The sequence below is a fragment of the Simochromis diagramma genome, unplaced genomic scaffold (genome assembly GCF_900408965.1).
Source record: "Simochromis diagramma unplaced genomic scaffold, fSimDia1.1 OVJJ01000389.1, whole genome shotgun sequence".
Lineage (NCBI taxonomy): Eukaryota > Metazoa > Chordata > Actinopteri > Cichliformes > Cichlidae > Simochromis > Simochromis diagramma.
Genome location: NW_024387227.1, coordinates 768,179 through 780,796, shown reverse-complemented (window position 1 = coordinate 780,796; position 12,618 = coordinate 768,179). Strand labels below are relative to the sequence as shown.

Sequence of the window (12,618 nt, the reverse complement as noted above, 5' to 3'; positions counted from 1 at the left end):
TTAAATGGATAAATTACCTTCTCAACATGTCTTCAGTTCTCCAGAGGCCTGGTAATGAACTAATCATGTGATTCAGGTGTGTTGACCCAGGGTGAGATCTAAAACCTGCAGGGACACCGGCCCTCGTGGACTGGGATTGGGGACCCCTGGTTTAGTATGAACGCTATCATAGAGATTTTGGAGTTTTTTTTTATCTACTGTGTTTTCAAATACTCTCCATTGCAAAAGGAAAATATATACAGTGTTTAATATTTATATACCTAAAATGTAATTAAAGCTCCATTTCTGTGTGCAGCCCATCCAAAGTCTTGCTCATTAAAACTGCCATCCTGATGGAGAAATAAGGACTATATGGTATGTTACTGAGCCAGGGGAGACATTCAGTATTCCACTGCTGCTTTGTGTATTCTCTCCCTGACCCATTGAAGTTCCACATTCCTGCTCTCTTATTGGGCAGAAAGACTTAGAGAATGATGAGCGTGACAGTGACCCCGCTCAAACCCCTGCTCAAGCTGCCACAGGTGTGTGGCCTGGGGATGGAGAGGGGTCGTCAGTGCTCAGTTCTGACCTTGACTTCAGGTCAAGTTGCCTGGTTGTTTTTCTGCATCGAGACTGCCGTTTTCCACGGTCCATATATTACAGGCTAAATGAACTGTAGCAAAAGGTGGGCACTCTCTCTTACCCCAGGACCCAGACCCATTAATTTAAGCTCTTGTGATGTAGGTCCCATATAAAAATTGGTAAGGATCACAAATTAGGTCTCTAGCTGTACTGCTTCAAAGAAGGATCGGTGTAATAAACTGATTATAAATTACGTTTCACTGTGTAATAAAATTGTATTAATGTTAAAGGTGACATCTCATTGCCAACAGAGAGTTCGCTGTTTTCAGTCCGAACATTTCCAGATGTTGTAAACCGAGAGGGAAATGGTATAATTAGCTGGTTAGACGCTGGCACTGCGACGTGAGCAAGATTTGCTAGTAAAGGGGAAAAAAGCTCTAATAAAGCAATTTTCTCTGCATTCGTAGTCGTCGGTCTGTACAGTAACTCTCCTCTTTTTATGAACGTGGAGAAAGTTTACAAGGTGCCAACTTCCAAGTGAATGTTCCCCCTTAATTTTTTCCATAGTCTTCAGTTTTCAGTCCAAGATTCCTTCTGCTGGCATGGCAAGTAAAACACCCAGTGTCATCAGGTATAAAACTTTGCTCCGAGCATGGTCTCTGCTGACAATGTTCCATATGAACTAAATTTAATAGTAATGCAGTGAATCCGCATCCGTGTCCTTAAACTGTGGTGTAAACTGAATAATCTGTTACACATTATTCCGTTTATTCTCAATTTTAACATCTCCTCATTATGTGGAATCTCTGCTGCTTCAGTTATGATACGCTGGACTGTCAGCGCCTGTATCTGACCCTGGACATTATGGGTAGTTTGGGAACTGCAGGGAAAGATTTTATCTTGTGTCGTTGATGACAGATTTGGCAGCACGTTTACCTGTGAGCTTATGTGGAAGTGTTCAGGATTTTTTGCATGAACAGGACAAATCCTTGCTCTGGTTCATGTTGAAGTAGGTTTGCAGGTAAGAGTGAATGAGGGCAACATGTTACTGCCTCATATTTCCATTTGTTCTGCTTAATTAATCGCTGTTTATAGTTTGATTCTCTTCTGGATATATTCTACCTTTTCTTTTCTTTTTTTTCTTCTTTTTTTCCCTATTTTCCTTCAAGTTGGTACCAAGAAACAAACTGAAGGATGGAAAAAGGGCACCGAGTTTACCACAGCTATTTTCTTGTAGTTCCAGGCCCTTCAGTACTTTTGACACGTCCAAGTTTATTCGCGCACGACATTTAAAACACAATAGAACAACATGAAAAGGAAGTGAGAGTCTCTCATGCTCAAAGAAGCATAACCCTGTTTTATCTTAGACACTATTTCAGTACATCCTTTTCATTTAGCATGATCTATCCTTTGTTCTTCTTTTGCAGACGTTTCTCTTTAGTTCACATGTAAATAAATAATAATAAGGAGATTAAAAGCGAGGAATAAACATTTCATCAGTGCTTTGTCGTATTTTTCCCCTGTCAGATGTGAATGAATGTGAGGAGACCAATGGAGGCTGTGAAGCTCTCTGCTGTAACACCATTGGAAGTTTCTACTGCAGGTGTCCTCCTGGACAGAAACTGAACGAAGATGGAAAAACATGTCAAGGTCAGTGTGGTGTTTAATTTCAAAACAGCGCTCTGGGAATTTTACACATTTTAAGTGCATTAATGGCACATAAATTATCATAATTACAGGGCATCCACACAGGAAATGATGAAGGTTACCTAGGCAACTGTAGCCTGAAAAGTACACTAGTATCCAAGTGTCAGCAACAAAGTGATATGTAACAATGTGTGGATGCCCCTTAACAGATTCAGTCTCCTAAAAAAGTTGTATGATGGCCTCTGTGGGTCTGGAGAGTAAAGGAATGACCAGAGGCCACAAGAAGTCAGTTACATTCAGGGACATCAGGCAAGAGAAATGACTGCTGGTGGCCCAAAGTGGGCAAGTTAAATGGTTTGAAGTTAAACGTCAAGGCAGCTGATTGAACTAAATGACAGTGAAGGATACTATTGCAAAGTTACCTGGGTTAGGTGACAAAGACTTTCTCTTTAACCTAAAGGTTGGTGGTTTTAGCTCCAGGCAGGAGGATAGAAGAAGTAGTGAACTTCTTCCATCGGGATGCCCTTGAGCAAGCTTTTTAACCCTGGAAGTTATTTATTTTTATAGCGGCAAATCACAACAACAGTTGCCTCAAGAAACTATTAGCAAGAAGTTGGCAACAATGGGGAGGAAGAAACTTCTAAAAGAATCGGGTTCAGAAAAGAGCTGTGCTCTCAGTAACACTTCATCTCATAAACAAACATTATGAAAAATATGAAAATAAAAAATGAGATTATTTATGATGGAAACATTGAGGTTCTGATTGTCATATGGTTGGTTTTCTGATACAAATATTCTCAAAATAATCAGCTGTGAAGCTGTTTTTTTCTTTTTTAACTTGCAGTTGTCTCTGTGTAGATAACGCCTAAAAGCACGAGTTACTCTGACATTACAAATGATCCCTTGTAAAGGGAACATTCATTGCCATTTATTAGTTTAATACTACTTGGAAATGTCACCTCATACCAAAACAATCTGATTGTCAATTTGAGTGAACCACAGTACCAGCTATTTTTACATTGCACATCATAGATAATAAAATTATCTGGACATCTGCTCTTCATGACTCAGTGTCTGTTAAATAGAAAACTGTAGCTATCTATCATGAAGCCCAGTATCTCTGCCCTGTATTTCATCAAAACTGATATTTTCCCATGAGATTTGTTTTTACTTCATGATAGTTTGATGTTTCTGGTTAGGAAATCTCTGCAAGGGCTTTAATCAGAATAATGAACCCTGTGTGTACCAGCCAAGCCCAGAGGAGAGACGCTGGAGTGCTCGGTGGTACGGCTGCAGGAGGAACCAGAGAGAGATCTGATCCAGGTCACGGTTATTAGGAGAGCTGATGTGAACGTTGTCAAAGCTGGCTTTCATAGCTGTCTGTCTTTGCCACTGGTGTGTACTGGAGAAAAACAGCTACCCTCAGCATTAATGCCCTAATTGTCTGTAACTGACAGGAGTATTAACAGAGGTAAAAGAAACTGGCTAGAAGCTTTCAATGTTCGATGCTTTAGATGTTGAAACTAGAGTTGTGTGTGTCTCGCACTGTCTGTGGAAAGTGATCTGCTTTTCATTTCGATGACAGCCTGAAGCTCAGAGGGCTGCAGAGGCGCAGGAGTCCAGATGAGAGACAAATCAATTCAGTTAGCTTTTCACATGCACTGTATATGAAAGAGAGACATAACTTGTTGGTAGGAACAGACTTGCCTTAAGGCTCTATTCTTTCTAATGGCCTAAAGGAGGCAAGTCTCAAGTCTAATTTAATATACTAGGATATCATTTAATAAATTATAGTAGACAAAAATAGATAATAAACCAGGGTATGAGTCATAACCCAGATATAAGCATGCAGGATTATTTCTTTCTCCAGCAAATCCAACACCCACTCATGACGTCTGTTTTTTAACAGAAGAAGATGGTGACTGCCAAAATGCAAAGTTCGAAGCAGTGGATGGCATCAGAGTATCAATGTCCATCTGTTATTTACAGTCTATGGCCCTCAAGAATAAATCACTCTGTGTCGGATTGTAAACCAGCCCGTTAGTGCATTGGGGAACCTCATTTTAAACAGTTAGCAAAATGCTCAAATTTCTTTTTATTTATTTGTTAGGACTCTGCAGGACTGACACAAACAGTGCTGAGAGAGCCAACAGTAACAGTTGTCATGTTGAGTGTTGAGCCGTAGTGTCAACACGTTAGCCGTCATGTCAAATTAACTTTTTAGCTCGGACCATTACAAACTGGAAGAGTAATACTTAGCACACGCCAGAATAATCCCAAACTAAAATCAGCAGGTACTAGATGCCCACGCTAACCCAGAGAACAGAGCGCTTACTGTAAAGATGATTTTTAAAGGAAAACACCTTGGTGTTGCCAAGTTTCTCTTTGCTGGTACTCGATCCATATTTCCTTTTTACTCTGGTGAGTTGTTTTCACAGGCTTTGGGCTTATTATGCATACTCCTTACTTAATCAGGCTTATTTTCTTTTCTGGCTGGCTTCATTGTCCCAGTGATTCTAATATTTGTTTAGCATAAATGTACAATGTTGCAAACTTCTTAGATGCTTGCACAAAGACTTTAAGTAAGGATAAATTATTAAAAAGAGGAGTTATAAAAGTCATAAAAGAAGCCTCTTTGTATCATTTCTCTTCCAATGGGGGATGGGATTCTGATCATAAGGATGATTTTGCACTTTTTCTTTACAGCACTGTTGGGGTCGTGCTGCGGTGTTTGTATGTGTTGGCATCAGATGAGAGAGAGCACAATGGATCTGCTATTGAATAGCCCGTGAGATGCATTCCTTTCTCAGATGTTTGGATTGAAAATACCGAATTTGACTTCTGGCACTCGTCAAATTTGACGTTCCTTTGGTGACAGACTTTTTTGATACATGTCAGTATCAAAAGAAAAATATATTAGTCAGCACATCCTCTAGACGATTCACATTCCTTCTCCAACACCTGACTTATGAGCGCTCATAAATCCTTTTTACACACACAATATTCTTTGAAGAAATGTGAAAACACAGTGGCTGAGTGAGCAAAATGAGGCAAAGAAATCAATCACTCCTGGCTTGTGAAATACAGATTTTTTTTTCTAAATCTATCTATTTTAGTTAATGTAGTACTGGATGTGCTCCTTATAGTGAAATGTGGGGACAAGTGGGAAAGAATGGGAAAGAGAAAAAGGAGGGAGAGGAGGATCTATGGTGTGATGGACATCGAGGTTTGGGAGGGTGAAGTAGAGAGAGGGAGATGGAGGGAGGGGGAAAGAAAATTCAGGAGACAGAGTGAAAAAGAAGTACCTACCATGTTATTTCAGACCAGTCTTTACTGGGGCATGGTCGTCCATTGCCAGCCAACAAACAAACTTATTAGCCTTAACAAAAATGTTGACAGTAGATCTTTTGCAACAGATCTTTGGGCATTTCTAAAATCTTTTTTTTCCCTTTTGTTTTAAATAGTTTTTGATTTATTAAACCTAAGCCATGGCTTTGTCACCAGGAAGCTGGATTTTTATTTTGGTGGTCATTGTAGCAGTGGTGTCTTTGACTTCTGCTGCAAACTATCCATACAGTCACTATAGAAGGATTTGCTATAGGCCACACTGTTACCATGGATACCGTGGCTACAACTTTGGCTACCTGGCTGCAGGTAAGTGATCATTTCTGAGCCAAAATGCAAATGAAGCAGTGGCAGCAGCTCTAATGCTGATTTTGGAATAAAATTTTAAAGAAATGCGAAGGTTACTTATTTAGCAGCGCCGATATTTAAATTGCACACCTTTGTGTTATTTTACAATATGAACATTTCCATCATATTACAGAAAATTCAACAATTTGCATTTCTCTTTTAAATCTTTAAGCACATTTCTCTTTTACAGAGGGCTAAATGGACATGTAGGGAGTTTACAGTAGCAGGAGGAGTTAATCCATCTGACTGATAATGTGTCTGCTCTGTCTGGCAGTGTTCAGCTAATTTTTCTCTCTGATAAATGCTTCACTTTTATCAGCACATGAAAAAATGAGCTTCATTGACTATTGCGGTGAGGGATAATCCCTATGGTCCCTTATGTAATTCTTGGTGGTGAGTCAAGACTGTTCAAAAATATTTGTTCTAATGTCCAAATTAAAAAAAAAAAAATCATCTATCCTAAATGGATCCTAAGTAATTTTCCTTGAAGACAACACCGTGCTGTAGGTAGCTACAGGCAGAGAATTAATACACCCTGTTTAAAAGCCAAGTGCTGTTGAGGCTTTGGCTGGAGATCGAGGAGGATTATGTTCTGGATGTGGAAAGCAGGCTGGAGTTGATCCGCTGCCTGTGTGCTGCAGTCGGCACAGGAACAGGAGTTCCACAGTGTTGGTCCCGTTTCATGCAAAACCAAACCAGAGGACGACATGCAGCATGGACGGAAAAAATGAAACTAGGGGCTCTGCCAGCTTTTCTGAGTAAAATGAAGCTAAAGTGGGCAGCAGAGAGCAAGAAAACGAAACTTGAGAACCATTTTTCAGCTCCGGGCACTATAACGGAGGATGTTGCGGGATATTACGGAGAGTGGATAAGTTCAGCTGAAGGATATTGCTATAATTCAGCTTCTTGGGCTGGTTTTCATAAGAACCATTAAGCATGAATATCTTAGTCCCTTTATGCTCATATCATTCATTTATGTCCTTATTCTAATCATATGCTTCTTTTTATTATCCTTTTTTGTTATCATAATAACCACTGAGATTTCATAATTTACAACACAGCTTTCCACCATCGTGTGCTATAACGTCAGGTGACAGACTTTGGGTTCTGATTTATGTGTCACGAGTCTATACTGTGGAAACTTGAATACAGTGTTTGCGTGAAGCTCAGATTTGGATTGTGAGGGTGCCACACTGCCTGTATCCCACACAGTGTGACACGAGCACATGGAGACCAAATTTTGATTTAGAGATTGATATCCGTACTTACTCTTTTCACAGACCACAAAATGTACTATCTCAGCTGCCATGATCAATATTTTTACATATTGTACCAAAAGACTTTGTGCACAGCTATTGTGAAAGGGTTTACTGGCTCACACAATCTCAGAGATTCATAACCCAGCTCAGCACATCCCCTCAGGTCTATTAAAAGCTGTAGTTCTGTCAGCTTTTAGCTACAGCTGTTTTGTTTTTTTGGCCCGCAATATTCGTTTTCAGACGCAACAGCCAGCTGTTTTTGGTAAAAAAAAAAAAGAAAAAAAAAGAAAAGAAAGAAAGAAAGAAAGAAAAAGCTCTGATAAACCCACAGTAGTTGTAAATGGGGAACATACTGAAGCGTTTAGCATTTACAGATATCCCTTAGGAGTACGTGAGAACCAAAACACAACACAGAGTGAATTTTGAACTTGAATTCACCAGATGAGCTAAAATAAACAGTCTGTTTAACCCAAAACCATCATCTTTTCCTCTAACCAAGTACTACTGTGTCCTAAATCTCACCAAATTTGTTATCCACCCGTCCGCCGTTCATCCATCCATTCATCCATCCTCTACTAATCCCAGTCAGACATAAGTCTGGCATTTTAACTTAAAAATTAATGATGCAGCAGGACAATAATTGTGTCACTGTATACATGAGTTTATATTCAGATCCTTCTTTTAGTTTAGGTGCACTTGAAGAATAATTAATCCTCATCCATCATCTCATTTTCAGTCTATTATCTAATTTTTATTCTTCCATCCACCCAATGCATAGTTCTTGCCCCATTTACATTTCCCATGAAAGAAGTTGCAACTTAAACAGCTTCCCAGTCCATCAAAGGGTTTGTGCATATATTCTGCTTATGTTGACATCAAAGGCCATTTTAAATTTTGCAAATTACCCTATTTGGCACATCTAACAACTGTGGGAGTCAATGCAAAGCAAAGCCATATATAGAGGCGTCTGCATTTATGCATCAATGTCCACATTTTTCTTTTCACCTAGAGAATGAAAGTGTCTATTTTTAATGTGACGGAGAGTTTGCACCATGATGAATGTTGATTAGTTATTTCTAGATTTTATTTACATTTAACTGTTTACGATGTCTCTTGAAGACCAGATGTGTGGTCTGTGAAACGAGGCAGTCAGTTATGTGAAATAAATGAAATTAAACTAATATTTACGTTCAGTAAATTAAAATAATCAGCTAGTTTAGGGAAACTTTCAGAAAACTCTTTCCAAAGGAATTCCAGTGAATTCTTGAAATAGTTCCTTGCTGGATGGCCGCCTGAGGCCAGGACTGTTCGGAACAACGCATTTCTCAACCAGACATTTAACTTGGCGCTGAATAATAGTATTTAATGATGTGTTGGCTGTTTTTACAGGCATCATCCGGCAGCCAAAAAACATTCACACTCACCTTCTTAATGTGTCACATCACTTGTTGCAGTCGACAACCTTTCCAGTAACTCCACTGTGATGATTCTAGTAATATTAAAGCAAAAGGGTGACTTGTCACCAGCCTGGGGGTTGACTTAGCGTCCAGCAGAACCCCAAACAGACCTCATAATTCAGGACTCACAGGGGGGTCTGCTGTGAAACACACCAAACAATTTATTTGCCTGTGACTCCTAAAATAAGAAGTGTTTAAGAATGTGGTTTGTTTCATTAGAAATTTGGTCACACTGTGAGGGATCGTGTTTCTCTCACCGCTGCTTCCCCCTTCTTTTGTTTGCTTACCATCCACATGCTTGGCTGAGAGGAATGTGTATGTTTTGCATCCTCCACTTTAACTTTCCATATGTTTTTCCACCTGAGGGGCTTTGACAAGAAGCGCAGGAATTTCAATTTGGTTCTAAATGTGCAGTAGTTGTTACCACATGGGGGGATTTGTTTTATTTGAGCTGCAACACACTTGTAAAATACTTTTCCTTCTCATCCATCACCTCATCCTCGCCTCCTGGGGTACATCTTTACCCTAAAACCCGTATTAACTTCCTCTCTCAGCTTGGCATCTCATCTGGTTTTATTCTGGTAACCATTAGTTTTCTCCCATAATGAGAAGATTTATTTAAATTGCACTCATTTCTGTCTTTTGTCCCGCTTCAGTATTTCACTTGTATCCCTCCTTCCATGCAGATATTGATGAATGCCAGGTCCACAATGGAGGTTGCCAACACAGATGCATTAACACCAGGGGCTCCTACTATTGCGAATGTCACCCGGGCTCCCGGCTTCACGTGGATGGCCGCACCTGCCTCGGTGAGTGATTTTGTTGCTGGTTTGCTGCAGATGAATAACAGAAATAGCATTGTAGGGTTACAGCACCATATATGTGCTGTAATCATAATATGTATGTCAATGAAAGTGCAAAAAGGTCTAAAAACATCATTTATAAAAGTTTAAACACAGTAACATGACGATAATGATGATGGGGAAGGTCTTTATTTAATCCCATTAGAGACAGAATATGAAGACATCCAAAGGCACTTTGTAATCTAACCTCATGTAGTTCAATACTCACATAAACAATGAGACAGTGGTTTGGAGGAACTGAGCTACTGGAAGCTTCTTTGAGTCTTTGAGTGTTGTATTTTTTTCTTTTGGTCATTATTTCATTGAAGTTTAGCCACATATGGTTTTTGACATGGGTACTTAATCATCTAAACCACATTAGTTATGTTTCAGACGACCCCTTTGGTTCTGACAAAAAGCCCCATTGTGGTGCGGTTCAAATAACATTTGGTGGTGAAGCCAGATTTAGTCGGTTCATGAAGTTTTTCCTTTAACTGGATATCTTGTACAAAAGCCATTTTTTAAGCTCTCCTGTGAGAGAATCAGACCCAACATCCCATCCTGGAGAAAGCTTGTAGTATGGTTGCATCCATTGTTATTATTGTTTAACTTCTTGGGCCTTTATTTATTCATGTCCACTTAAAATCTATTTTCATTGTAAGTACAGTACAGTAAAAACTATTAAAATGTAAGGTTAACCTTTACATGCTTTGGTTTGAAAATAAGATGAGTTTGTCCACCACACAAACTACGCAACATCAACCTCAAACTACGGCAACAAACAGTTAAATTCTGTGTATCTCTGGGATGCAGAGGGCTAATGTGCTGGTTTACTTCTCAGTTATTTCTCAAACCCCAAAAGATATTCAGGCTATAATCACATAGGACAAAGAAAAGCAGCAGATTCTCACAACTGAGTATCATGATGTAGCTCCATCCCTCTGCTTTTCTGTGTACAAGAGCTCTATTTCTAGAAGTTGTTTGAATTTGTCCTGCAGAACTTCTGCTGTCTCTGCTGCATCAGTTCAGTGTTTTTAATGATTTTGTTGCTCTTGCTTTGCGTGACTGGATAAAATAGCTTAAGGTCACTAATAAGTGCATCCTACCATTTTACTGTGTAACCGACATTGCCGATATTGACCATATGGATCTACTTCAGCTCCTCCGGACATCAAGTAGTATTTAGCATTAAACTGTAATAGCAGTTAACCAAAGTGACTTCCTTTCTTTATATGTGTTACACAGCCTCAGTGCTCAGAAAGAAAAGGGAATATGAAAGCCTGCAAGCTTGGACTGCTGAGGATGAAGTGATGGAACAAATCAAATCGAAGTGGTCCTCTAAATGGACATTTTGCTCTTTGCAGCTAGTTCATGTTTATGTTCGTGGCATCGCAAAAATTAAATAAAGTTATTTAGATGTGACAAAGTCAGAGAAAATAAAGAAGACCTGAATCCATATATTCTTCAAGTACTTAAAAAAACTGAGTGATGCAGGGATTACAATAAGTTAGAATGCTATTATGGGTCATTTTTTCCCGAACGCTCACCTGAGCTTGATTCCTGCCGCCTGTGTGGCGACTGTCATATGACCTGTGCACTGTTTACTCAGTACCTGTGCATTTTCCCTCTAATACCAGATATGCGAGCTTTGTGGTTTAGAAGAAAAAACATCTAATAGACAAAAAAATATAAGCGTGCCGCTGGCTTCTACGTCAGGAATGCACACAGAGTGTCCTGGATGACATTCAGAGGAAAAATCATTATGTGTTTTTTGGCTTCGTAAAGTAGTTATTTAATTTTCTTATAGAGCACATCTGTCCCTGAGAGGCTCTTATGTGACAGCTGTTGCATTAAGAAATGACTGGTTACGCCAACAGTTCACAAGTGGACTGACTCCAGGCAAATGCTGCTTTTCTGGGATGCTTCATATCCGTCAGTTAAAACTGCGAATTGTGTCCATGTTCAAAAATACATTTGGTGCTGAAATCTCACTGTCCATTACAAGCGAGTAAACGATTATGTCAGTTTCAACTATGTGCCAAACAGCATGAAAACATACATACTGGAGGATAAAGGACCACACATAGCAATCAACAAGTCAGTCTCCCTCTCTGTGCTCATCTCATCCAGCTCTTGATCAGCCAGCAGAGGTTAGACGTATCCCACACACTTAGCGTGAAGCTGCATAATATTTGAGCTGGAAAGCACTCTGTGGTTTGACATGTGCTTGGGATGGTTGGGTCTTGACTCTGGTCTGTGAGCATGAAAAACAGCCTTTTGAGAACACCGGGCTGTTTGGGCTTCAACCTGTTTTTTTTGCTTTTTTTCTGTGAGGACATCCAGATTGATCTGTTGCTACAGGGAGAGGAGACTCAGACAAGGAAGAGCATTGAGCTCACACCGCTCTCTGCCTCTTCACCATATGCTTGCTGTCCACCGCAGGCGCGCTGCCATTCAAGTTCCTCTGTGTTTTTTGGCGTTTCTGCTGTGATAGATCTCTCATTGCTCAAAGCATAGCGGCTCTCCGAGGTGTTCTCTGAGTGTAGGAATGTCAGGAGTGTGACTGCTCTGAGAAATTTAAGATTTCTGTTGGTGTGAAACATCAGTCACAAAGACTAACATGACAAATCAGGGTGGATTGATTAGCTTCTGAAAGATGCTGGATTTTTTTCAGTGTTGTCCTTTTATCGTATCACATCTTTTTTTCTCTTGCCTTTTTAGCTGTCCTTTCATGTGCCGTTAGCAACGGAGGATGCGAACACTACTGTGTGCAGCAGTCTGTTGCTCATTTTCGCTGCCGCTGCAAACCGAACTACGCGCTGTCGGAGGATGGCAAGCATTGTAAATGTGAGTGCCCATGTTTCTGAACTCTGTTATAGGAAGCACTAAAATCACACGTTCATATGACACACTGCAAAAGAAAGAAAAGCCCTAGAGGAATAATAATTTGATGGATGCTGTAGGAAAGCACGCCAATGAAACTGAGCACTTTGGATGATTATGAAGGTGTGATCCTGCAGGTTTGATCGTAACATTAAAAACACATTGCCTCAGCATCTGCTGCCAATTATAATTATCTTACAGGATGTCTGAGCTGGAATATGACTAACTATCTTTCATGGGATAAGATATTTAATTGGAATGAGTCACAGCAGTCTT

General features: G+C 39.8%; 1 protein-coding gene across 3 annotated transcripts in view; it reads left to right on the top strand.

The window, feature by feature from the left end:
* The window catches only part of megf6b (multiple EGF-like-domains 6b), a 59,344-nt gene that overhangs the window by 26,097 nt on the left and 20,629 nt on the right, over positions 1-12,618 (top strand). For 2 of the 3 annotated variants that reach the window (XM_040052279.1, XM_040052280.1), the window contains exons 5-7: positions 2,089-2,211; positions 9,304-9,426; positions 12,181-12,306. In XM_040052279.1, coding sequence (XP_039908213.1) covers positions 2,089-2,211; positions 9,304-9,426; positions 12,181-12,306 — 372 coding nt within the window. Of the gene's footprint in view, positions 1-2,088; positions 2,212-2,248; positions 5,863-9,303; positions 9,427-12,180; positions 12,307-12,618 lie in introns of those variants that run through there. The other variant, XM_040052281.1, reaches the window with a different exon arrangement.